This window comes from Chiloscyllium plagiosum, unplaced genomic scaffold, assembly GCF_037043375.1.
Source record: "Chiloscyllium plagiosum isolate Xiang-an unplaced genomic scaffold, Cpla_swu_hap1 HiC_scaffold_20, whole genome shotgun sequence".
NCBI classification, from domain to species: Eukaryota; Metazoa; Chordata; class Chondrichthyes; order Orectolobiformes; family Hemiscylliidae; genus Chiloscyllium; species Chiloscyllium plagiosum.
Genome location: NW_028270158.1, coordinates 50,307,255 through 50,334,942, shown reverse-complemented (window position 1 = coordinate 50,334,942; position 27,688 = coordinate 50,307,255). Strand labels below are relative to the sequence as shown.

The following is a 27,688-nucleotide window of genomic DNA, read 5'->3' as shown; positions in this document are numbered from 1 at the left end:
CTAAACCCCTCCTATTCATGTACCCATCTTGTGGATGGGGTTTCATCTGAGTGAATATAATATTGAACAAGTTTGAAAAACATAGACATAGACATTGGGCATTACTCAATTTTGTTTTGCATTTCCCATTTTTTCCACTGGTTCAGCTGATTCTGCTCAGAGTGTGCCGACATTACAGGCTAAAAGAGAAGAAATTTTATCTCATCAATTGTTTAAGAAAAGCACAATATTTCCACCTAGCTTAGATTTTTGTTCGAGTAATTTATGACAATGACTTGTTTCTATGGAGAATATATTGGTTTGTTTAACTTCTGGCAAAATCTTTACTCCTACTTTTATATCGTATATCTTAGAAAGGTTAAGAATTTCCTTGTTGTGTTTTTACAGGTGTTTAATACTGCTGACCCCAGTGATTTTGCTGACTTGTTCAGCAGACCTGGATTCATTGATGACAATGACATTCTGAAAATGGTGCTAATGAATTATCAACCCATCCAGAATTTGGCAACGTTTGTAGATCAGTTCAATCTAAAGACACAAAATGTGAGTTGCTGGTGTTACTTAAACCTTTAGAATCATAGGAATACTCTGTAAAGTTTTGTCCTCCTTGCTTACTTTCATTGGAGGTAGTTCAGAGATGGCTGTTTCCTCAGATGAAGGAGTTGCCTTATGAAGAACAATTGAGCATATTGGGACTATGATTTGAAAAATGAGAAAATATCTTATTGAAAGATATAAAATTCTGAGAGAAGTGGAATGTTTGAGGGGATATGTTGAGAGAGGAATCTACAACTCGGGAGCACAGTTCCAAGATAAAGGATCTTTCTTCGAAGACAAGAGATACAGAGAAATCTCTCCACTGAAGGTTTGGAATTCTCTACTCCAGAGGGCCATGGAGGCTGAATCATCAAATATATTCACGCTGATTTGATTTTTGATGTCTAATAGAGGCAGAGATCTTTGAGGCTTGACAGGCCATCCAAGATCTTAAAGCATGGTCTTGATGAGTTAAAGTTTTACAGTACCCTTCCTTTGGGAATTCCTGCATCAGAGTTGAAGTGAAGAACTGGGAGAACCTCTGGAGGAGTTCAAGCCCATAGATGTGATCAAAGCACCTTAATGTTTTCCAACTTCATCTTTCTTACCTGTCTCACCTACGTTCATCTGTTAGAACAATTTCAGGTTAATTCCTAATGATTACAAGTGATGCAAGATGGAGATCAGAGTGCACTGAGCACAAAATCAAATCATGGAATAGTATTGTTTGAAATGAATCTCCAAATCTGGAGTTTTTGTCCCCTCACCCAGACAAGATCACATGAGCTTTTTTCCTGCACTTATGGACATTATAAAAAAGCTTTCATTGTCAAATGCGGATGTTGTGTTTGACTAACAAGCGATACAGATTTCAGAACCTTCAGGAATAAAGCCCAAATCAAATTCTAATATTAAGTATGTTTTAATATTCAGTAAGTAATATTAAATACATTGCGGGGAGGTGATGGCCTAGTGATATTATCACTGTTAATCCAGAGACTCAGGTAATGTTCCGGGGACCCAGGTTCAAATCCCAACATGGCAATTAGTGGAATTCCAATTTAATAAAACCAAAATCTGGAATTAAAAAACTACTGATGACCATGAATCCATTGTCAGAAAAAATCATCTGGTTCACTAATGTCCTTTAGCAAAGGAAACTGCCATCTTGGTCTGGCCTGTATGTGAGTCCAGACCCGCAGCAAAGTGGTTGACTCCTAACTGTCCTCTGGGTAATTGGGAGAGCCAGAGCTGCCCACATCCCATGGTGAATAAAATAAAAATCTGAGAATGGTAATGAACCACCAAAAATATCACAGCCTAGATATTAGTAAATAACCAAGAGGAGCATGTTGCATTAGGTATCAGTTCTAAAAGTGTTAATGTTGTATTATTGTAATGATGTCACACAGTGATGGCAGTTAAGCTGGGCAGGAGTACCTGAAGAGAGCAACTGTGTTGCGTATTCTGAAGACAAATGTCCACTCAGAAGCTGGTAAGAGGCACGAGGGAGAAGAGTGCTGATAGTCAAAAAGAGAGAAAAACCAACCACACTTAGAAAATGACAAAGATCTCAAGTGAAGGATACTCAGCAGGGAGTAAGTGAATGGTCCAGATGTAAACAAAAACAAAAATTGCTGGAAAAGCTCAACAGATCTGGCAGCATCTGTGCAGAGATATCAGAGTTAATGTTTCTGGTTCAGTGACCCTTCATCAGAATTGATTGTCACAAGGAAAAATTTGGTATATTTGCTGAAGGTGGAATTAGGGGGAGGGGAATGGAATTTAATAAGTGGAGATGGAGCCCAGCGAGAGATTGGGCAAAGACTGGGTAAAGATCAGTCTGGGAGAATGAATAGCTGCTAATGTGAACCATGAGAGGCTGACAATTGGTTAGTTGTGGTAACACTCCATGTAATGACACAGCCTGATATGTGGGGGTTGTGGTACGGACATGTGAAAGATGCTCAGGCCCTAAAATTATTGAACTCAATATAGAGTTCCCAAGTGGAAACTAAGGTGCTGTTCTTCCAGCTTGCACTGAGCTTTGCTGGAGCACTGCAGTAAGTTTGAGATGATTGCCAGTGAAGATGTTGGTGTGCTGAAATGGTAAGCAACTGGAAGCTCAGGGTCTTTTTTGTGGACAAAATGTAGCTATTTTGCAATGCAGTCATCCAGTCTTTGCTTTGTCTCCTCAATGTAGAGAAGAACACATTGTGAATAGTGAATACGGGAGACTCAATTGTACGAACTGCAGGTAAATCGCTGCTTCACCTGGAAGGGGAGGTCTGGACCCTGGATAGTGAGGAAGGATGAAGTAAACAGGCAGATGTTACACCCTCTGTAGTTGTAGGGGAAGGTGCCTTAGGCTGTGGTGGGTGTGGAGGAAGAGTGGATCAGGGTGTACCAGAGGGAATGGTCATTGCGGAAGGCTTAAAAATGTGTTGCTGGAAAAGCGCAGCAGGTCAGGCAGCATCAAAGGAACAGGAGAATCGACGTTTCGGGCATAAGCCCTTCTTCAGGAATGAGGAGGGTGTGCCAAGCAGGCTAAGATAAAAGGTAGGGAGGAGGGAGTTGGGGGAGGGGTGCTGGGAATACGATAGGTGGAAGGAGGTTAAGGTGAGGGTGATAGGCCGGAGAGGGGGTGGGGGCGGAGAGGTTGGGAAGAAGATTGCGGAAGGCTGACAAGGAAGGAGAGGGAATATGCTGGAGGTGACAGAAATGGCAGCTAATGACTCTTTGGTTGTGGATGCTGGTAGGGTGCTAAGTGAGGATCAGAGAGACCCTATCTCAGTTGTGGGAGGGAAGAGGGCTGAAGTGCAGACGATGTGTCGGACACAGCTGAGGTCCCTGTTGAACATGGTGCTGGGGAATGCTCGGTTTAGGAAAAGTCCATAGGAAGTAATTTATATACCACAAATGCAGTGTTGGAGCCACCTGTTTCATCATTTTTTGGAGCGGCTCAGTGATGAGCACTGTTGCCTCACAGCTCTAGGTCCAGGTCCCGTCTTGGGCGATAGTCTGTGTGGAGTTTGCACATTCTCCCCATGCCTGCGTGGGTTTCCTCCAAGTGCATCAGTTTCCTCCCACAGTCCAAAGGTGTGCAGGTCAGGTGAATTGCCCATAGTGTTCAGGGATCTATAGGACAGGTGCATTGGTCGGGGTATATACAGGGTGACCCGCGGTTTACTGCGAGCGGAACATATTATAGGGAACATTTTGGAACCAAGGACCAGGAAGCTGCCAGGAAGGTATGTTTCCCATTTAATTGAATAGGTTCGCTCCTTTCCGCAGTTTCGGGTTTCTGTGGTAGGTCCTGGTACATATCCCCCATGGGTAAGGGGGGACCACTGTGTAGGATAATAGGGTAAAGGAATGGGTCTGGGTGGGTTGGTGTGGACTTGTTGGGCTAAAGGGCCTGTTTCCACACTGTAGGGATTCTACGATTCTATGATTTATCTTTCTCAAATGGTAACAAATCTTTGATTTTTATTTTTTATTTTTCAGGAGAACTTGACAGATGCTAACCAAGCTGCCATCATTGAGGGTCTGTGGCCACAGTTTGTTAACAGCCTGTCTATACTCAATGACTCAGAGCAAGATGTATGGCTTAATGTCAGACTAAGTCCTTATCTGTCTTTCCTTACCACTGACCTCCTGGTTTCCAACAATACGCTTGAAGTCCAGTGCCTCCCTTACAGGAAAATGTAAATATATTCACATTTCTTATTATCTGTTCTCACATTGTTCAATTACACTATTATTCTGTTAAGTTGTTCACAAATAGCAGTTTAATCTTTATGATGTCATTAAAGTTGCAATCAAATCATTTTCACAATTAAATCATTGCTAGTTAGCTTGAATAATGCTAGACACATAATAAATGAGTTTAAATAGCTACATGTGATATGGAGAGGGTGCAGAGGAGGTACACTAGGTTGATTCCAGAGTTGAGAGGGCAGCTTATGAGGAGAGGTTGAGTAGACTGGGACTATACTCGTTGGAATTTAGAAGAATGAGGTGGATCTTACTGAAAATTTTAAAATTATGAAGAGAATAGATAAGGTAGAAGCAGGGAGGCTGTTTCCGCAGGTGAGTAAAACTAGAACGAGGGGACATTACCTCAAAATAAGGGGGAGCAGATTTAGGACTGAGTTGAGGCGGAACTTCTTTACCCAAAGGGTTATGAATCTGTGGGATTCCCTGCCCAGTGAAGCAGTTAAGGCTACCTCATTGAATGTTTTTAAGGCAAAGGTAGATTTATGAACAGTAAAGGAATTAAGGGTTATGGTGAGCAGGGTAAGTGGGGCTGAGTCCATGAAAAGATGAGTCATGATCTTATTGAATGGCGGAGCAGACTCGAGGGGCCAGATGGCCTACTTCTCTTATTTCTTCTGTTCTTACATTCTTATGTACTGCATTCAGTAACTAGGTTATATATGTGTCCAACAAGAATTGAAGCCATTGATTGCCATGATTTAGTTAATGTTGAATTTATTTATGATCCAGTTTAAGTGTATGCAGCAACAAGATCACTTACTATCTCTCTGATTACAAATAATTGATTTCCATGCACAGTAATATATATACTCCTGATCTAAGAAAAATATTGGTTTACATTTTCAATACTGATTCTACTAAATAAATTTCTGGTCTACTCTATTTCAACAGTTGAAGTCAATTGGTCTGATGTAGAAAAATCTTAATAAGAAAAGCAAAAGGTTCATCTCATTTATCTACCAATTCATTCATGGGATGTGGGTGTAATTGGCTGGGCTATCACTTATTGCCTGGCCCTAGTTGCCCCTTGAGAAGGTGATGGTGAGCTGCCTTCTTGAACTGCTGCAGTCCATGTACTGATGACCCACAATGATTTTAGCGATGGAATTCCAAGGTTTTGACCCACGGACAGTGAAAGAACAGTGATGCATTTCCAAGTCAGGATTGTGAGTGCCATGGCGGGGAACTTAAAGTTGTGGTATTCCCATGTATCTGTCCTGGTCCTTCTAGATGGAAGTGGTCATGGGTTTGGTAGGTGCTGTCCAAGGATCTTTATGCAGTACGTCTTATTGATAATGCACCGGATATAAAATTGAGTTGTTGATGAACTTAAAAATCAATCTCTATTAATTAAGACACAAAAGGAACATCTTTCAAATTACTTTTTAAAATATCTTAATTTCTCACTTTTGAGAAGAAATGCAAGTTGAGTATTGCTGACATTTGGTTACATGCTCATTGATCGATTGATCAGTCATTAGTTGTTATAATACAACCCTGTTTAAAATTTCTGAACCACTTTGATCTTTGCATGCTTGTCATTTTTACACATGGTAAGCATGCAATTTCTGAGTTACATTTTCAGAGCAATCGCATTATGTGAATTGCAATATGGAGAAAGTCACAGTTTTTTCAGAATATTATCTCTTTTTTATTCTGTCATCAAATGTTATGAAGGTGTAGGTGTTTCCTTTACCGTTAAGAGAGAGAGGAAGCTAGCAAGGACTGAAAGCACAGAATGTGCTGAACAATTTTAAAATGTAACATTTTTTTGAAACAATTAGCTAGAGTTGCGTTGCCATGGAACAAAAACAAATTCAAGTTCAGCCATTTAGTTTAAATTATGCCCCAGATACCAAAATCCAAAGGAATTTGAATTTTACTGTTTGGGATGACAACAAACCAATGAAATGATCTGATGTCTTGGGGTATAAACTGGACATTTTGAACAGTTAGAGAGAGAACAGCAAAGAAAGGCCAAGCACCGACATCTGCCAGCAAGATAGCTCTCTGAAAGGTACCTGTCCTTAAGAAATTTGTGCAGCAAAACCCCAAAGCTGACCTAGAGAAATCCACAGGGAACCTTTTGATACCCAAAGATGACAACTGGGTTTGAAAGGCATTTGCTGTAAATTTAAGAGGGAATTTATTGGGCCAGTTTTCGAGAGTGGGAGGTAAAAGATAGATGTAAGAGAAAGGAGTTGTACGTAGTTGTTGTTTTGATTATCTCTTTTGGATTTAAAGAATAAAATTGTTAATTTTTACTTTAAATAGTCAGATCTCAGATAGTTCTTTGCCTCTCGAAATTTAACAGATTATGGCGCGAGGTGAGCTTCCCTGTCAGTTGGGTTTAAATTAGCAGAGAGGTTTACACGGTGTTATAACAAAATGTTACTGGATAAAGGTAACATCACTGCTTCTATCTCTGTCAACTCAGTTATCATCTCAGGCGTGAATGGTGAAAGTGGTGAAAATAAAATTATAATTTTATTAATTATAATTATTAAAATATTGCATTCCACATTTAGTGTGAGAACTCTGAGTGCTCGTTACAGTGACTTAACATCAGAAAAGCAGAACGAAATCTATAATGGGATCAATGTGTATCTGCAACAAGGTAATGTCACCTGCTTGTTTTATAACATGATTCGTATGGAGAAAAAGTGTGATGTTGGAAATATTGTTCAGTAAATGGAGTATATCCATAAAATGCTAATGTTAACAATCCAGCTTATAATTTCTGAGGTATATTGTAAGGGTGCAAGCAGATAGGTTAGTTTATATTGCAAAGCTCTAACACAGTGAGAGTTTAAAATTACTGCCAATTTGGCCACACAGCAATTATAGATCAATACTTAGTAATATTTCCTAGTATTTTATTGGGCTTTGTCTTGTCTAGGTAAAATGGAGTTATATTTTATTTCGTCAGCGATAAAGACTTTGGTTCAATACAATATACACACGCTTATGAATATCATTTAGTTATACTCAAAATTGAATATTTCCACAATGTTTCCACAAAGAAGTAAATAACATTCAAGCTTGTGTTATTCATTCAAAAAATGACACTTACTGCCCATGACACTTGGGTCATACTCATCTGCAATATATTTCACATTAAGACCTCATTACTATCCAAGAAGGGATACAGCCAAGAAGCAAGGCTACTGTGTTCAGAGCAGCCTTCGATAAGACTGTTTCACTTAGCCTCAGCCCCTAGCATTTTGCTGTAGCCCTTCAGTTTTGTTCTCTGCTTTGGATAGTTATCCAGTTCTGTTTTGAAGCCCTAGATTTAATCTGCCTACACCATACTCTCAGGCATTACATTCCAGCTTCTAATAACTTATTGCATAAAAATAGCTTTCCATCGTGTCACTGTTGCTTCTTTTGGCAATCACTTTAAATCTTAATCATTGCGTTAACACAATCTTTCTCCCTACTTTATCTATTAAATTGCCTCTTAATCTTCTCTATCTCAAGGATATTGTCATAATTTCTCCAAATTATCCATTTAACTGAAATAGTTCATTCATGGAAGCATTTCTGTGAGATATTTCTGCAAATTCTCGAATTCCTTAACTCGCTTCTAAACGTTTGGTGCCCCAATTTACCAGTTAGAGTTGAATCAGTGTTTTAAGCTGTTTCATTATAACTTCTTTGCTTTTGTACTCATCTCCCTACTTATAAAATTGGCATCCTGCATGTTTTATTACGCACTTTCGCAGCCAGTTGTGCCACCTTTAGTGTTTTTGTACTATGATGAGGGAGGCACCCAGGAGAGACAATATTTGTACCTTGCTGATCATATCCCAGAGAAGGAGTAGGCATCTCACCTGACTATACCCAGCACTTTCCTTAACCATATCCCAAGCAGCTAAACTCTTTTTCTCTTGTCATACTTTGCAACTATTTTCATGAAAACAGCATATTTGACAGGTAACTCATCCCACCAAATAAAAATTCATGTCTTCTATTGTACTTACCTCCACGTCAGGAAATAAAATGGTGACCCACATTGATGATGTTCACATAACCCAAAGTTTAAAACAATAAACAGAACTGAGTTGTAAAAATTGTCATTATTGAACACTTGCCTGAAGTAATTTTTTTTTACAAATTGTGAAGCATCTCAACCATTTTTTTAAGAAAAGGTTTTGATTTCTACTATTCACCAGTGCCATAGCCAAAAATGTCCACCGTAGACCAAACCCAAGCATTGTCTACCAAATCAAGGCACCGACAGATGCATCCCTTAGTGCAACATTTTCTCATAACATTAATATACAAGTGTAGTAATTTTTGATCTGCTTGACACAAGACACTTGGAATAAAGGGAAACGTCCTTCCAAACAGATGTAGCCCTATCAAAACAGTTTGGGCAGAAGATTTTTTAAAAACTGCAGATTTTTATTCTTATGGATTGAAAGAAACAATTGATTTTTAATTTCTAAGGATGTGTTTACATCATTCTTAAATCATTGCTTTGTTTGCTTTGTCTAACAGAGCCCAAACCAAAATGCTATGATGTGAATGACCCAGTCTTGAACTCCACTGCCTGGTTTGCTCAATATCTGGGACTCTTCATGAATAACGTGACAGCATCTGATCTTGAGTCGTTCACCAGCAATGCGTCAATTGTACGTTATTCTCGATTTACTATTAAGATATGCTACCAAAAGTATTGAGTTCTAGGAAGATTGTCCTTCCCTCAATAGTGAGGTTTTCACTGACAGGGTGTCGTTATTTTCCAATAAAAAACCTATTCAGAGATGATATTACACACCCCTAGAGCAGGTGAGATTTGGATCCAGACCTTTTGACTGAATGAAAGGAAGGAACACTATCATTGTTGCAGAAACAAACGCTACCAGCTAATGATTGGGGTAAAGTTGTGCCACTCACCTTCCTTTTCATACTACGTCCAAGGGCCTGTTTGGTTAGCAATGATAGTGTTAATAAGAGCAGGCTCTGGTCTTTGTAGTTTATTGCATGGTAGCAATCGATGTAAGTTACATTGGCCAGTTCGCCTTAATAATTTTGTCTATCAGCAATCAGATATGACTAACCCCACTGGAATCACAAGCTACATTCCCGATTGTCCACCCAAAACTCATCAGATTGAGAACACGCGTGCTGCAGTGTCCAACATTAACCCTTTCAAAATCAGCACTTTATACAACAGGGCAATTTGGAATGGGCAAAAAGTTCTGGCCTACCCAACATCCCAAGAATGAAGAAAGCACTTTATGACTGAAGAATTAACTTTGTTAAGAATACAATAGTTGAGTGAATGGAGAATACAGGGATATTTGCGATACAACACAACATTGGTCAGGCAAAATGACCTGTATCACTTATGCAATTTCCATGACTGGTGATTAATGCAACGTACTAGCGTTCTAACATTTTAGTTTTGACACATGTAGCATCAGCAACTTTTTGTGATTCAATAAAATGCATATTTGGCGGTAAAGTATTTCTCATTCCATCAATATGCTTTGTGCAGCTTCAAGACTTCGCAGCAAACCCTGAGAACCTGCTACTCCTAAAGAATTTGACATTACCCGTTGAAATCTCAAAGCTCTATCTTACTTTCCTGGTGAATGGCAACCAAAACATTGATGTCCTGAGGTATGTGTTCAACAGATAATGTTTTTGCATAATCATGAGTGATTGAATATGGTTTGAAAGCATGCACATTGTTCAAAAATGTTTTTAGTTACATTTGTGCTGCTAAAAACCCATAAACTTTATCAATATGAACTTTACCTAAACATTAAATAACAACAATCTTCTGTATGCGCATTTGGTTGAGGTTTGTAAAGAAACATCCAAATTAGACTTTTCAATGCCCACTTCAAACTCATGACATTAAATCATACACTTAGCTGCACTGTGCAGACAGAACATAGCCTCAATTCTGTGGGAAAAAACTGCACCAATTCGTTATTAATAATATAGTCCAATGTTGCCTGATTCACAGGGAGAGGACATCACAAAATTATTGTCTTTTTGTTGGATAGTGTGGGATTACCTAGGACCATTGTGACAATTGGCAATAGTTAATTCATGCTATCATCTTTATTCTCAGCTGATGGTAGCATTGAGAGCCTGGGCTATTTAATGCTTTAAATTAATGACCGTATTGCAGACTGCAGTCCTAAAGGTCATTCATCATCAAGGGAAATTTATCCCAAATGCACAACGTTGCTTTTTTGGTTTTTGCAAGGTTTCTGAAGGTTTGTAGCTCAGGTTGAGGTTTAGGGTGTAGGTTTTGCTCGCTGAGCTGTAGGTTTGATATCCAGACGTTTCATTACCTGGCTAGGTAACATCATCAGTGGCGACCTCCAAGTGAGGCAAAGCTGTTGTCTCCTGCTTTCTATTTATATCTCTCTCCTGGATGGGGTTCCTGGGGTTTGTGGTGATGTCATTTCCTGTTTGTTTTTTGAGGGGTTGATAGATGGCATCTAGATCTATGTGTTTCTTTATAGCATTGTGGTTGGAGTGCCAGGCCTCTAGGAATTCTCTGGCATGTCTTTGCTTAGCCTGTCCCAGGATAGATGTGTTGTCCCAGTTGAAATGGTGTTTTTTTTCATCCGTGTGTAGGGCTACGAGGGAGAGAGGGTCGTGTCTTCTTGTGGCTAGCTGGTGTTCGTGTATCCTGGTGGCTAACTTTCTTCCTGTTTGTCCTATGTAGTGTTTGTGGCAGTCCTTGCATGGAATTTTGTAGATGACGTTGGTTTTGTCCACGGGTTGTACCGGGTCTTTTAAGTTTGTTAGTTTTTGTTTGAGAGTGTTGGTGGGTTTGTGTGCTACTAGGATTCCGAGGGGTCTTAGTAGTCTGGCTGTCATTTCTGAAACTTCATTGATGTATGGTAAGGTGGTTAGGGTTTCTGGCTGTGTTTGGTCTGCTTGTCGTGGTTTGTTCTTGAAGAATCTGCGCACTGTATTTTTTGAGTATCCGTTCTTCTTGAATACGTTGCATAGGTGGTTGTCCTCTGTTTTTCGAAGTTCGTCTGTGCTGCAGTGTGTGGTGGCTCGTTGGAATAGTGTTCTGATACAGCTTCGTTTATGTGTGTTGGGATGGTTGCTGGTGTAGTTGAGTATTTGGTCAGTGTTTGTCGGTTTTCTGTATACGCAGGTTTGTAGTTCTCCGTTGTCCTTTCTTTCAACTGTGACGTCCAGGAATGTGAGTTTGTTGTTGGTTTCTTCCTCCTTGGTGAACTTTATGCCAGTGAGTGCGTTGTTGATGATGCTAAATGTCTCTTCTATCTTGTTTCGTTTTGTGATGACAAAGGTGTCATCTACGTAGCGGACCCAGATTTTTGGTATCCTGTTCTCATCATTGTAAATGATGTGAAGGTGCAAATGTTGGAATTAGATAGTCAAAGTCAGAAGTTGCACAACACCAGGTTATAGTCAAGCAGGTTTATTTGAAATCACAAGCTTTCAGAGCGCTGCTTGTTTGTCTGGTGAAGTGACTTCACCAGTGCTCTGAAAACCTGTGGTTTCAAATAAACCTGTTGGACTATAACCTGGTGTCATGTGACTTCTGACTTCATCATTGTAAGTGTTCAATCTATTAATTATTGTCTTTGCAGCTAGGATCTAATCTGCATAAATAACTTTTAAAAAGGGCATTTAGTTTTATAGTTTGTACCTGAGTTGATGACTGCTTAGGATTAATCAGCTTTGGAATAAATCAAGTGTAGAACAGCGGTTTCAAAGTAACTACAATGTTTATGTTGATTCTTAGTAAATATACGGATGTGGATTCCTGATAATTATTTATGAGTATGAAATACCTACCAATAAACCTCTGGTATTTGCTTGTAGCATTCCAGATTCTCTTATTTGCTTCGCTGCTGGCACAGACATATTTGAATCCTTGAGTGGAGAGCAGTCCTTGTCTGTCATTGAAAGGGTAAACCAAGTCTGTGGGTTCAACACATCGTCCAATGAAACATTATCTCAAACAACTGATGAACAGATCAAGGTAATAAAATAATCTTCAAAAGCTCAAGGAAAATAATTCAATACACTTGTACCACTGCACAGATTGTATGTATATCTGTTGTTTGGCACAGTCATGTTCAAACGCTAGGAGGCATTCCACTTTTTGTACTAAGCATTGAGTCATAGAGTCACGCACTTGATAATACACCCTTTGATGGCTGATCCACCTAACCTGCGCATCTTTGGACTGTGGGAGGAAACCAGAGCATCCAGACGAAACCCACACAGACACTCTCAATGAGTGTAAGCAAAATATATAGTTAAAAATTAAATGAATTTTGATGACTTTCAAGCAATTGATTGTGATCTCCTTGCAAGACCTCCTAATTTCCTGAGACTACAGATTGAAAACATGTTGGTATGAAGTTAGCCAAGTAATTGGTATTCCCTTGCACCATAGTATCAGATGGGAGTGGGATAGAAAGGCCACATTAACTGATGGTCAAAGGAAGCTCTTAAAATATCTTGAAAAATTGAATTGCAACTATTATCAACCAAAGTTAGTTGAACCAAATACTGTACCTAATCTTTCACTTAGCTACTGAATTTCTCTTCAACCGTGTCCAACTTTAAGTGCGTTCCTTGTTTCTTATTTTTCTGCAGCTTTCAAAATCATTAGTGAGTAGAATCAGCAACTTTTCGGCCAGCACTCTAAATAGTTTGCAGCAAACAGCAGTCGGACTCTCAGTGTCACAGATTGAAGAAACTGACGCAAATAATTTTAAGGCATCTCTGCCAAGTTTGAGTTCTGTCAGAGGATGGAACCGTGGCCAAGCCAATTCCATTGTGTCCAAGTTATCCATTAGTGGTGTAAAGGTAAGGACTGAGTTAACAAGGAACTAAAGTTTTATAATCATACTCTATTCTGAAATACACGTGGGAATTTGATATGTAATTACAGTAAGATGTACTAAAAAAAAGTAGTTTAATACAAGAGGTTATTCCAGAATTGCATTATACCCAACGCACACTTTAAAAGTTCACACTTTAGATACAGCGTTCCTTATTCGCCCAATTGCGTTACAGCCAATTTGCATTAGCAAAAAACGTGCTATAGCAGAATTGACTGTATATTGAGAAATGTTTCAACTATCGAATGGTTTCCTGGGATCAAGGACCTGTAAGATTCCCTGCTCAGCTTAAAGACAGTGGAGGAAAGGATTTTGATGATTAGCATGTTTCTAGCAAAAGAAATATCACTCTATTCAGTCAGTTTTGTTTTGGTCATGAACTTGTTCGCAGTTGAAATTGGTGACTGGGATATGAATCAACCATTGTCACCAAGCAACACTTGTACTGGATAAGAGGTTTTCGAGGTGTTTGGGACAAAGGGGTCGGGATTAGTGGTGTAAGGGTTGTTGTTGATTGGGGAGGCAAAGGCAGAAGAAATCTAAAGTTTTGTCTTCCACGCTTAGTTTAAAGTTAGTTGGCTGTGTTTTGTTTCATGGTTTTGAATTCATTCTTTCTTTTTTCTTATGTTTATTAGCTCAGTACCACAAACAATCTACTTGAACTTGGAACCTTGGTGCAAGGTGTTCCAAGCAGGGTTTTTGAAACTGTTGAACCCATAGTTCTTGTCAATGTGACTTCCAGTCCTACGTTTGTCAGAAATATTCTGGTAGCACCACAACCGACACAGCAGATTATTGTTCTCAAGGTAAATGTCATGCGTATCAGTGGTCTAAGGAAAATCAAATTACTGTCATTGCCTGTATCTGTACATTGTGTTTACTTAAGTACGGGAAGCTTTAACACTGTTGAGTCCAGCTTACAGAATACAGTGTATTTCTTAAATTACACTGCTTTTCATTTGAATCCAGGTTTTGCAGACTGAAATTAATCCATTAAGAGCAGTGCGGAAGATTCCAAATGAACTCGTTCATCAGATCTCACGTGTGCACCTGACATCAGACCTCAGTCTTAATGATGTCAATAATAAACAGTGGGTGCCAGAACAAGTAAGGAATCATATTCTTCATTTATTCATGTGACACAGTCAGAATAAATCTGTTTGGAAATTATTTAACTTGCAGTGGTCACATGTGCAGTATTCCCCTTGCTAATTTGTGTAATGGGAGTTTATCGGATTCAATGTGTTGAGAATTCAGAATGAGCTGAGAGAGACTAAATGAAAGTTTGACCAATTTCCCCAAGTGTAAGGATTAAGTCACTAATGAATAAGCATGGAATTATACTAGAGTGTGCTTTTTAACTGTTTTCATTTCTATGTCTGACTATTAATGATACAGTTTCCTAAAAGCTCAGTAATACATTTTCATAACTTTCCCTTCTTAGGCTTCTGTATTCTTTGAAAACATTGTAAGAAAAAATAATGATTACATCAGGTAAGTAATTAATAGCTGACTGTTCATCTGTCCAAAATGCTTTTCTTCATTCATATATCTGTCTGGGTCTGGCTTCCTCACTATTGATGTAATTGTTTATATTCGTACAAAGGAATATATTCCATATGGAGTAACATATACCTTTTAAAAATATCAGAATAGTGTTTAATTAGATAATTATTAAATGGTTGATTTTTTGTCACTGTTAATTATGAATTAATTTAGCAAGGAATTAATGTATTTGCAATGATCCTGTTGTAATCTTTTATGCTACATAATAACTGAAGTAGTTTTATTTTTTCATCTGTAAAATATATTTTAATCACACAAATATTTATTATCTCCAGAAATAGACCAATTCCAAATTTGCTTTATGCTGCTCTTTGAATGTGTAAAGAAGCCTTCGTGCTGCAATCAAACCTTGTTTCAATAATTATCTCTTCCAATGTTCCATCCTTGGGAACAGAGTTGAGTCAGGTATAATTCCAACCAGTCGAAAATGAGGACTGCAGATGCTGGAGACTAGAGTCGAGATTATGATGCTGGAAAAGCACAGCAGGTCAGGCAACATCCGAGGAGCAGGAGAATCGGCTTCCTGATGAAGGGCTTTTGCCTGAAATGTAGATTCTTCTGCTCCTTGGATAATTCCAACCAGTGCAGAGTTTTCTTTCTGTACCCCATAGACTCTAAATTTTGTTCAGTTTCCTTAATACCACGTTCCATCAAATGCAGTGATGTGAATGTACCAGTATTGCCAGTACGAATACAAACAGAGGTCACCCGACAATAGGTTATGGTCCAATGGATTTATTTGAAATCACAAGCTTTCAGAGTGCTGCTCATTCGTCAGGTCACGTGGAAAGAAGCGCACAGGCAGAGACAGAGAGATAATGGCAGAATAATTCCAGGTAATTAAGAGTGTCAACAGATAAGTGCAAATACTGAGAGTGGAGTATTGACAGGCTGAATAACGAGTCTTTGCAGGTGATCAAAAGTGTCAAACGGTGTGAGTGAAGTGTCAACAGTTGAATAGCAAGTGAAGGAATGACCTATGAATGGATTAATTAAGGCAAAGAGATAATTACAAACGATCACAAATAAGATGGTGCTAGATACAAACCAAATGGCAGGAATAATATGAGTATGTACCTCTCCGTCTCTATATTCTGTGCCTGTGCGCTTCCCTCGACTTCACCTGATGAAAGAGCAGTGCTTTTAAACCTGCTGATTTTAAATAAACCTGTAGGACTATTGTTGTGGTGTCATGTGGCTTCTGAGTCAGTCAAATTTGGCCTTGATATCAAGGGCTGTCACTCTTATGTTATCTTAGAATTCAGTTCTTTTACCCATGTTCAAATTAAGGCTACAATGAGGTCAGCAGCTGTGTAGCTAAATCCAAACTGAGTTTCATTAAGCAGACTATTGAAAAGCAAGTGTTCTTTAATGGCACACTTGATGACCCACCATCACTTTACATATTATCAAGGGTGGAATGTTGGGGCAGTGTTTGACTGGATTATATTTGACTTGCTTTTTGAGTACAGGACATACCTGGGCAATTTTCCACATTGTCAGATAGATACCAGTGTTGTAGCTGTACTGGAACAGCTAGGCTAGGGGTGTGGCAAGTTCTGGAGCACAAGACTTCAGGCCTGTTGGCAGAATGTTGTCAGGACCCATAGCCTGTGCCTTCAGCCTATTCTTATACCACATGGAGTGGATCAAATCTGCTGGAAGCCAGCCTCTCTGATGCCGGAGACCTGCCGAGGAAGCCAGGTTGGATCATCCATCTTGGGAGTTCTCGCTGAAGATCATTGCAAATTATTTCATCGTATCTTTTGCACTGATGTGTTGGGCTCTCCTATCATAGAGGATGGGGATGATCAATATTCAACTTCCATCATTTGCTTTTTATACCCAAGATCTTCACAGACTGAAGTGACTTTTCAAAAAGGACAAAGCTGATCTAAAGATAGATCGAGTCAGGTCTGGGGAATCCAAACAGAACGCACTAAACCAGCTGCAATGAAGTGATCATTTCATCCAAAGACCATGAAACCAGATAACTAAGTCAACAATAAGAAATTTGCATTCTGTTTAATTCACTTTTCCAAAATAGGTTCATATATTGGGAATTTAATGCAGAGTTTGTCAACAATCACTCTCTAATGAGTATAATTGTCCACCCAGGAAATTCTATTACAAGAGTCAAGGGTTCTGTGGGTCCTCATGTGGCTGATAAGCTGGATCCTAGAGCCACATCTCGCACCATAGTTTGGCAGGTAGTTTCCAGGAAATGCAATTTTCTTTAGCCTGGAGATCACTGGCATTCCCTTCTCTGCCACCTTCTCCATTATGCTCAAAGAATTGCCTCCCTTCACAGAGGAGATGCCTCCCACTTGTTGACATCAATGTTGCATTTCTTGAGGGAGTCTTTGAAATGCTTCTTCTGTCGTCCTCTCATCAGCTGGGCAATGATTTGCTTTGGAAATTGGAACTCAGGTATCCTCAGGATGTGAGCGGCCTAGCAGATTTGGTTTCAAATGTTGGTGCTATTGGCTCATTGAAGGACAGTGATGCTAGTACTGTCTGTCCTCTCAAGTGATGCAGAGAATCCGTCTCAAACAGTGTTGATGGTACTTCTCTGGGCTTTTGAGATAGCATCTATACATGATCCAAATTTGAAGCCATAGAAGAATTGGAAGGATGACTGCCTCATACATGTGGATCATGGTATCAACACAGATGTTGATCCTTAGGCATCCAAAGGCAGTGTTCAAAGATTGGATACAATTCTGGATCTCTGCAACAATATCAGGCTTAGTTAAACAGTAGCTCTCTATGTCGGGGAAATGTTCCACATTTGGGTGGATTTAGCTGCTGATCTTAATGTATCGATAGACTGAAACCTGCTCTGGGACAGTTTGATACACATCTGAGTCGTCTTCACTATCTTTCGGTATTGCGAAGTTTTCAGCCTGGGAAAAACAATGAAACTGTAATCCGGAGTAAACAAACAAACAATATTTCAGTTCCTGGCTTGGCCGAGCAGAGAGAGAGAGAAAGCTATGGATTCACAGCAACAGAACCTGGAAGGCATTTTCTCTTTGGTCTGTTTTATGCTTTATGTCTGCGAAAAGTAAAATTTGTAGGATCCTGGATTTCTTGGATGATGGTTGTTTTCACAAATTGATTCTTTGCTGGGCAGTTTTTTGGAGAGCTAAGTCATAAAGCAGACCAAAAAGAAAAAGCCTTCCAGGTTCTGTTGCTATGAATCCATTTTTTTTCTCTCTCTTGGCCAAGCCAGGAACTGAAATATAATGTGTTTGCTTATTCCCAATTATAGTTTCTTTGCTTTCCCAGGCTGAAAACTCTGCAATACTGAAGAATAGTGAAGAAGACTCAGATGTGTATCAAATTGTCCCAGGGCAGGTTTCATTCCAAAGATGTGCAGGTCAGGTGAATTGGCCATGCTAAATTGCCCATAGTGTTAGGGAAATGGGTCTGGGTGGGTTACTCTTCGGAGGATCGGTGTGGACTGGTTGGGCCGAAGGGCCTGTTTCCACACTGTAGGGAGTCTAATCTAATCTATCTATCCATTAAGATCAGCAGAGAAATCTGCTGAGGAAATAATACAACAATCAAATGGCCATGGACTCAGCTTTCACTCTCACAACTCAAGAACTCTAAGAAATTTAAGCTAGTTTGCCCTTATCCTCATGTTTGGACAGGACACCGTCCTTCTTTTTAAATGTATTGACCATAAATGAGCTCAAAATTGTGTTTATTGCTGTATTATTTTCTCAGGGTTGATAGTTAATAAAATTCCTCTTTCCTTTACTCAATGAACCCTTAGATTTGGCTCCCTCCTTTTCATCTAGTTAACCAAGTTTTACTTGGTGTGATAACTACATGGCAAAAATAAATTTTACAACTAATTTGTTATGACCAGTGGAGGTTATAAAGAGGGAACTGAAAACAAAATTGCTGGAGATCACAACGGGTCAAGCAGCATCAATAGAGAGAGAGAGCAAGCTAATATTTCGAGTCCAGATGACTTGTCATCAGAGCTAAAGTGAAGTGTGGAGGATACAGCATTAATGCTGTTGCGGGGGGGGGGGGGGAGGGGAAGGAGGAGGAGGAGGTGTGTGGGGACAGGGAGTGTGGTGATTAGAATCTGAGAAAGACAGAACAATAGTATGTTTAACTGCCAGACTGGAAAGAACAGACAATCCCCCTGGGGTGGGGGAAGGGGAGAAAGGGTGATTGAGAAACACAGCTGCTTGCTTGCATGCCCACTTGTCTGTCCGACAGATTGATTACACCTGAAACGTCGACTTCTCCACCTTCTGATGCTGCCTGGTCTGTTGTGTTATTCTAGCCTCCTGCCTGTCTATTTTGGATTCCAGCATCTGCAGTGTTTGTTGTCTCTCATCACTTGTCTGGCCTAGCTGCAATGCTCCACTGGCTCACAGCACAAACTGGAGGAACAGCATCTCATCTTCAGACTAGTCAGTTTACAACCTTCTGGGCTCAATATTGAGTTCAACACCTCCAATTTTGAATGCATTCCTTCCCTTTCTTTTAGCTTGCATGTTACATTCTCTGTCACCCTCTCTCCCCTCCCCCACTGTCTGTTCATTCTAGCCTGGCAGTTAGACACACCATTATTCTGTCATTCTCACATTCTGATCACTTAATCTGAACTATCAATTTCCTTTCTCCCCCAGCACTCCAACCCACCCCCATTATAGCATAAATGATACCCCCTTCACACTTCACTTCAATTCTGATGAAGAGTCACCTAGACATGAAATGTTAGCTTGCTCTATCTCCATGGAAGCTGTCTGACCCGCTGTGATCTCGCAGTTATTGCTTCCACCACATCATCCAGCATGGCCAGTAATTGACTCTTATAAAGAGGGAAGCAGATTTCCCTTCCTCTCCTGGTTATAAAAACCAAAACAGCTACATTTGTTGTTGTGTTCAACACTGGTGTGAATTCCTACTAATAGTATGAAACATGTTTCACCCTGATGGGGCTGTAGACTTGTGGTGGCATGAGCTAAAATGTTGTAGGTTGCTTTTCTCATTTTTTTTTAGATTAGATTCCCTACAGTGTGGAAACAAACAGGCCCTTCGGCCTAACAAGTCCACACCGGCCCTCCGAAGAGCAACCAACCCAGGCCCATTCCTCTACCCCATACTTACCCCTGACTAATGCATCTAACACTATGGGCAATCTAGCATGACCAATCCACCTGACCTGTACATCTTTGGATTTTGTGAACACAACTTATTTTGTTCAAAATGATATATTACTGGTTGTAGCATAACAAGTCAACATATAACGAACAAAAATATGGAATTTCTGGTGAGTGTTCCTCAATAGTATTTGAGGGAAATCACACAATGTAGCCTCAGGATGAATAGGGTTGCTGTCACGAAAGAACAGAATCCGGTTCCTGTTGGAAGAAAACAAGCTGCTTGATGTTGATTTGATTATTCCATTATTTGTTTCAGATTCTCACCTTCCGTCCTCCAAGGCTTCAGTTGCGGTGCAGTCAGAAAACTGAATGTAGTGACGTTTCGTCAGCTTGTTCAAGCAATGAAGGGTAAAAGGGCTGTGTATGACGAAAGTCAGGTGAGGTCATTCATAAAAATCACCCATGGAAGAAAGGACTTAATTTGTATGAGTCAAGTGAGAGTCATTGCCACTTTGTGTGCACGCCTTGCAACTGTACCACTATTTATGGCAGAAATTACAGTGTAGGAGTAAGCTTACCCAGGTCCTTTCCACTCTGCTTATGACATTCGGTGATATTTCTGTGCCAGTACTAATGTAATAGTAGTACCAAAGCTCTTTAAGATCCATGTAGGCCAAAAATAGCACAAGTAGAACTGCAGAAAGCCAATCTCAAATATTAATTGTCCCAGTGATAAAACTGCTATGTTGGCCATTTGATAACAATTGAAGCACAGCAACTCCACAAACATTTACATGACCAGACAATCGGTTTTTGCTGAAATTGATAACACCATGATTTTTCTATGGGATATGTTGCTTTGGGACTGGCTATTTTTTAATCATACATTTATCTTCTCTCTGTTCAGCTGAGCTGTATGGCATTTAGACTAACCTCTACTGGAACACCATCAGAGATAGACACCTTCCCTGACGATGTTTTGCTGTTTTTTGAGTAAGTTGTTTTTCATACTCATTTGCAACTTCCTTGGGGATATCCTCGTCTGCTGCTGTACCTTTGCACTTCAATTCAGAATGAGTTAGTCAAGAGCTGAGAAGATGCCAAACATAAATGCGATTTTTAAGAAAATTCATCCATGTTCATGTATGCACAAGCTAACAACAAAACTCTCTAAAATCTATGTAATTGCTTTGATCTTTTCATCCCCGCCAAAAGATCTCATCAGCTGTGCAGAGGTACAATACTTAGAAAAAGATTACCATTGCTGCTTCTGATAAAGTTATCTACCAGGGCAAGACAAGCCCCAAATCCATTACCATGACCGATTGTAGCACATTTTAAGCAAGGCCCTAACGTTATAAAATTGAACTTGCAGAGCCAGCGAGATTGTTAATTCATGATTATCACTTGAATTACCATTGAAACTTCACTTATCCTTCAGTGCACTCGCCTTAACATTTTCGGGGGTGTTTGATACAAAACTAGCATGGAGTTGTGGGTCAGTTTGCTGAGCCGATTGATTTTTATTTTGCAAACGTTTTGTTCCCCCTCCTGGGTGACATCTTCAGTGCTGTGTGGTCTTCAGATGAAGTGCTGTTGTTGTGATTTGCCCAGAATTTATACAGTTCTGTCTGTCATGGCGGGTGCCTCTATTTCTGGTTTTATACTATAGTGGTCTGTAGGTGGGGTCTATTTCAACATGTTTGTGGGTGCATGCATCTTCCAGAAATTCCTGAGCTTGTCTTTGTTTTGCCTGTTCCAGTTGAGTTGGTGTCCTTCATTGTCAGGAGAGAGACTAAACATTTGCAAAAAGAATTAACCATCTCGGCAAGCCAACCCACAACTCCAAACATAACCTGAGCCTCAGATATTCACAAAAACCTCAACACTAGCATGTCAGGAGTGCAATGTCAGACTGATACACCAATTTCAATGCTAAGTTTATCAGTGAGATACAGTTAAGGTGAAGAAACAGACTAACTCAGACTGCAGTTTACTGATTTCCATGTGCATATTGTGACACTACTGTGGCTTTAAGAGGTTACTTTGTCTTAGTTTGTTCTAAGAGAGAGATTGAACCGAGCAGTCCGTAAGAAAGTAAACAGTTTGAGGCCTTGGGGTTTCTTCTATAGTTGGAACAATAGCAGCGGCCTGAGTTGGTGTGATTTGGAGATGTCGGTGTTGTACTGGGGTGTCCAAAGTTAAAAATCACGGAACACCAGGTTATAGTCCAATAGGTTTAATTGGAAACACTAGCTTGTGGAGCACTGCTCCTTTATCAGGTAGTTGTGGAGTACACATTGTAAGACACAGAATTTATAGCAAAACGTTACAGTGTGATGTAACTGAAATGATACAAAAGACCTGGATTGTTTGTTAAGTCTCTCATCTATTAGCATGACCTTGTTGGTTTCAGTTCGTTCATATGTAAATCCCAGAACTTTTTTTAAAAAATTACGTTCTCAAGTGAACTCCAACAATAGGTACTATGTCAGCCCAGACAATGCATTGAAAGCGTGAGGCACCCTGTGCAAGGCGGAACCAGTCTGAGATTGGGACGTAGACGGCCTCGCGCAGGGCACTTCACGCCTTCAATGCATTGTCTGGGCTGACATGGCACTTGAGAATGTAACTTTTAAAAAAATGTTCTGGGATTTGCATATAAAGAACTGAAACCAACATGGTCATTCTAATAAATGAGAGACTTAACAAACAATCCGGGTCTTTTTCAATGTATCATTTCAGTTACATCACACTGTAAACCTTTGTTATAAAGTCTGTGTCTTATGATGTTATACTCCACAACCACCTGATGAAGGAGCAGCGCTCTGAAAGCTCATGCTTCCAAATAAACCTGTTGGACTATAACCTGGTGTTGTGTGATTTTTAACTGAGTTGGTGTGGTTAAGCTCCCACAGAACTAGGGATTTTAAGTTTAGCTTTCAGCAGTCGCTGTTGGGGTCTTGAAGATTTGAAGGTATTTTTTGTCCCTCTCACAGTTACAGCCAAAAGCTGGGGGTTCTCTTCCTGCTACAGGAGCTGCATGTCAGACAGTTATTTTCTGAATTTGCATTTTGCCAAAGGGGTGCATATGAGATGTTACTATATTGGAACAGTTAATTAGTAGTTGTAATATTGATTATCCTGCTAAGTTTTCCAGTAGAGTTAAGGTACTCCAGTTCCTTTTTTTGTTGTTGTATTTCAACTAAAGTAGATGAATAAACTGTGTTTTGCTGTAAATCATGGTAGTTTGACCAATTAATTGCACGTGGAATGCAACACCTTATATTTTACCTTTTAAAATAAGAAAAGGTTAGGGTCTTGACTATCTCCTGAATATTTTGATGAGGATTGGTTTGATCCATAACAATATGCACCCTGCAAGTTGCTGTGCAATTTAGCCCATAGTCATGTGAGTGCTAACTAATCCTGTAAGTTTGATTTTGATGGTCTTTAAGTTGCAATTTTAGACAAGTTTGAGCATAAATAGATCAACATTAAAATGCCAGCTTTTGCCTATTTCAGTTCTACTGAATTCAGGAGTTCTGCAAACTGCAAGTCATTCTTCAGAGCTATTGGAAGAGCAAACATTAATGTATTACGAAAAGGAGCAAGAAGAAGACAAAAGCTGTTGACTGATGCCTTGGCCTGTTTGGTAAGGACATGCTTAATGGTCACAAATTAGAACGAAGCACAGACAATGCTGAAAAACATCCAGCAGAGCTGCACTCTTTGGAGGATGGCAAAGGGGTTAATGTTTCTGGTTCTGAAGAAGCATCACTCCACCTGAAACATTAACTCTGATTTCTCTCCACAGATGCTTCCAGATCTGCTGAGTTTTTCCAGTAGTTTATATTTTTGTTTCAGATTTACAGCATCCACGTTCTTTTGGTTTTTAATGTTTCTGGTGATTTTTTTTGGCAGAATGGAAGGCTATACATGAAATATTTTCTTTTCTTCACTGATGCTGTGTATTTTCCATTTTTTTTTAATGAAACAATTATTTGGCAGGTTGCTTGAAATAGATCTTTTGTCTTATGCAATCCAGACTGAATGAAATAATTTCTTATCTTCAAGAATGCTGGAGAAACTCAGCAGGTCTGTGGAGACCGGCCTCTCGGCACACGGGCTGCGGGTTCGATTCCAGCCTTGGGCAACTGTCTGCGTGAAATTCTCCCTGTGTCTGCATGGGTTTCCTCCGGGTGCTCCGGCTTCCTTCCACAATCCAAAGATGTGCAGTTTAGGTGAATTGGCCAGGCTAAATTTCCCAAAGTGTTCATGGATGTGTAGGTTAGGTGCATTAGTTAGGGGTAAATGTAGAGTAATGGGGTAGGGAGAATGGTCTGGTGGGATACTCTTCGGAGGGTCAGTGTGGACTTGTTGGGCCAAAATGGCTGATTTCCACACTGTAGGGATTGTGTGAGACAGTCACAATTAATGTTTAGAATCCAATGCTTTTGTAGATAAAATTATTTTGGTTGGTGAACCTTCTTTTCCAATATTAAGCTCACAGGATGTACTTTTCTGATATTTAGTAAAATGTCAGTGCATAATAATAGACTTTTTACAAGCATATTGCCAGATAGATAGTTAGGATTAACAGTGTGCAAATGAAATATTGTATTGTTAAAATTTGTTTCTCAATCTGTTTAAATTTCAGAATTTTAATGGTGGAAAGCTAACAAGGGAGAGTGTTACAGTATTGGGTGATTTGACCTGTGACCTTGAAGGCTCCGTTATTGAAAACAGTGACATTACTATTTTGGATTCATTGAGGAATTGCAACTCGTACTCCGAAGATCAAATGAATGCAATTGAAAAAGTTTTGAGCACCAGAGTAACCAGATTTGGGTAAGTTTGAAACCATTCGTCTGTGCTTCTTTATTTTAAAAATAGCTGCTTTTGCCTGTTTTTGCCCATCAGTGTAATTCTGTGTGAGCAGAGTTCAAATTGGGAGTTTTGCCAAAACTATACAAGGCACTGCTCAGACGAAATCTGGAATGCTGTCTTGGGTCCCTTTTCTAAGGAAAGGTGTACTCCCTATGGAGGCAGTTCAGAAAAGGTTCACTCGGTTGATTCTGGCCATTAAGAGGTTGAGTTGGTTGAGGCTGTACTTATTGGTGTTTGTAAGAGTAGAATTGACCATATTGCAACTTGTAAGATTGTTAGGGGGCTTGATGGGGTAGATACTTGGAGGTTTTGGGGGAGTCTTGGACTAGAGAATCTTAAAATAAGGAGTCATCTATTTAAGACTGAGATGATGAGGAAGTTTCTGTCGTCGACTAGTGGAGCAGTCTCAATGGGCTGAATGGCCTCTTTCTGCTCCGATGGCTTATGGTCTGCATGGAAAGCCCCCTGCTTGCTGTTGAGGAAATACAGATAGTCTTTGATAAATGTGGTTTCGCCATAACACGGTTTTGACTTTCCTCCCCGTCATTCCAATACAACGTGCCTGATTCACGATAATGCAAGTTCTTACCTAATTCCCAGCATAAGGGCGTTATGAATATGCAGCATTAATAGGCACGTTTATGTTCAAGCTGCTCGTTTTGTCCATTGACTGCCTCAATTATGACTGCATAAGTTTTTAAAATCTGTCTCCAAGGACACTTAACCTTCCACCTCCAAAGCAGTCTGATGGTCTTACAGCTTTAGCTTCCAACTTGCCGATGGTTTGATAGACAATCTTGGTAGGCCAGAAACTTGAAAGAATATTCCTTTTGCATATTTCCGTGTCTATTTTGGTGGTTTATGATAACTTTGTGCTTGTATTTTGTACTCGGTTGATGTCCTGGGAATGTAACCTGAACATTTTTCCACGGGCGTGACGCCTTCAAGTATCACAGTTTTGCTGAACAAGCTAATTTTCAGACATGTAACTCCAACATTAATGGAGGACTACCTGGACTATCGATTGTGCACTGAATGGCCTCAGTTGGTATCTCAATGCTTTGTTTCAGGAGGCTTTCACATCAGGTAGATTAAGTAATTCAAATTCAGTTAATGATCAGGGACAATACTGTGTGATTGCAAGTGAGGCAGGGAGGGGAATCCTGAGTTCAGGAATGGAGGAGCCTCGCACTTGACCTTATCCAACAGGTGCGAGATGCTTGCTCCCTGTGTGGATGAGGAAGAGGGCTGCGGCGATGATGAGCCAGTTCACCACAGCACCATGGTCCAGAAGGCTGTTCAAGAGAGGGGAGCAAAAAGACAAGTGGTACTTACAGGGGATTCTATAATTAGGAGGATAGGTAGTATCCTTTGCAAGTCAGATCGGGAGTCCCGCATGGTGTGTTGCTTGCCCGGTGCCAGGGTGCAGGACATCTCTGACTGGCTTGAAAGGATGTTGGAGCTGGAGGGGGAGGATCCAGTTGTTGTGGTCCACATTGGGATAAACAACATAGGCAAGGCTAGGAAGGAGGACCTGTTTGGGGATTATCAAGCACTAGGAACGAAATTAAGGAACAGGTCCTCAAGGGTCATAATCTCCAGAGCCACATGCGAATTGGCTTAGGGATAAGAAAATTAGGAAATAAACATGTGGCTAAGGGAGTGGTGTGGGAAAGAGGGGTTCCATTTCATGGGACATTGACATCAATTTTGGAACCGGGGGGATCTGTACCAATGGGATGATCTCCACCTGAAACCAGTGTTCTAGCGAAAGGATAAATAGGACGGTCACTAGGACTTTAAACTAGTGAGTCAGGGGGAAGGGAAAAGAGAGACAACAGGAAGTATGATGGTAAATAAAGAGGTAAGCAGCAGTTTAAGATGTGTGCAGGAAGGTTTAAGATCAAGGCAGACTATGGAAGAAGTAAGAAGGAAGGATAACTCAAGAGACATTATTAGAAATCATGAGGGAAAAAAAGCTAGCATAAAGGCACTTTACCTGAATGCTCGTAGCATTCGTAACAAGGTGGATGACTTAACGGCACAAATCATCACGAATGAATATGATTTAGTAGCCATTACGGAGACATGATTTCAGGATGTTCATGACTGGGTGTTAAGTATCCAGGAGTATCAGACTATTTAGAAGAACAGACAGGAAGGTGAGAGAGGTGGTGTAGCTCTGATATTCAAGGATGACATCAGGGTGGTGATGAGGGATGATATAAGTTATATGGAGAATACATTTGGGTGGAAATTAGAAATTCTAAGAAGAAAATTCACTGACCGGTGTAGTCTATAGGCCACCAAATAATAACATCACATTGGGGCGAGCGATAAACAAAGCAATAACTAATGCCAGTAAAAATGGTATGGGGCTTTTATCATGGTAGATTTTAATCTACATGTAGATTGGTTGAACCAGCTTGGTCAGGGTAGCCTTGAGGAGGAGTTTGTTGAGTGTATCCATGATAGTTTTCTTGAACAGTATGTAATGGAACCGATGAGGGAGCAAGCTATCCTAGACCTGGTCCTGTGTAATGAGACAAGAATAATTAATGACCTCATAGTTAGGGATCCTCTTGGTAGGAGCGACCACAGTATGGTTGAATTTAGAATACAAATGGAGAGTGCGAAGATAAAATCCAATACCAGGGTCCTGTGTTTAAACAAGAGAGACTAAAATAGGATATGGGAGGACTTGGTTAAAGTCAACTGGATACAAAGATTTTATGGTGGGATAGTTGACAAGCAGTGGAGGACTTTCAAAGCAGTTTTTCAAAGTACTCAGCAAAAGTATATTCCAGTGAAAAGGAAAAAAACTGTAAGGAAAGGGGGATTCTACCATGGGTGACTAAGGAAATAAGGGAGGCTTTCAAATTGAAAGAGGAGGCATACAAAATGGCCAAGAAA

The 27,688-nt window shown here is 40.0% G+C and overlaps 1 protein-coding gene across 1 annotated transcript in view; it reads left to right on the top strand.

Annotated features, from left to right (window-relative positions):
* Positions 1-27,688, top strand: part of LOC122560428 (uncharacterized) — a 200,925-nt gene that overhangs the window by 84,898 nt on the left and 88,339 nt on the right. Inside the window, exons 96-109 of the mRNA XM_087998069.1 lie at positions 388-543; positions 4,045-4,244; positions 6,846-6,934; positions 8,821-8,954; positions 9,824-9,948; positions 12,154-12,313; positions 12,937-13,149; positions 13,820-13,990; positions 14,154-14,291; positions 14,629-14,678; positions 20,202-20,322; positions 20,793-20,878; positions 23,411-23,540; positions 24,546-24,736. Coding sequence (XP_087854195.1) covers positions 388-543; positions 4,045-4,244; positions 6,846-6,934; positions 8,821-8,954; positions 9,824-9,948; positions 12,154-12,313; positions 12,937-13,149; positions 13,820-13,990; positions 14,154-14,291; positions 14,629-14,678; positions 20,202-20,322; positions 20,793-20,878; positions 23,411-23,540; positions 24,546-24,736 — 1,964 coding nt within the window. The remainder of the gene's footprint in view (positions 1-387; positions 544-4,044; positions 4,245-6,845; positions 6,935-8,820; positions 8,955-9,823; positions 9,949-12,153; positions 12,314-12,936; positions 13,150-13,819; positions 13,991-14,153; positions 14,292-14,628; positions 14,679-20,201; positions 20,323-20,792; positions 20,879-23,410; positions 23,541-24,545; positions 24,737-27,688) is intronic.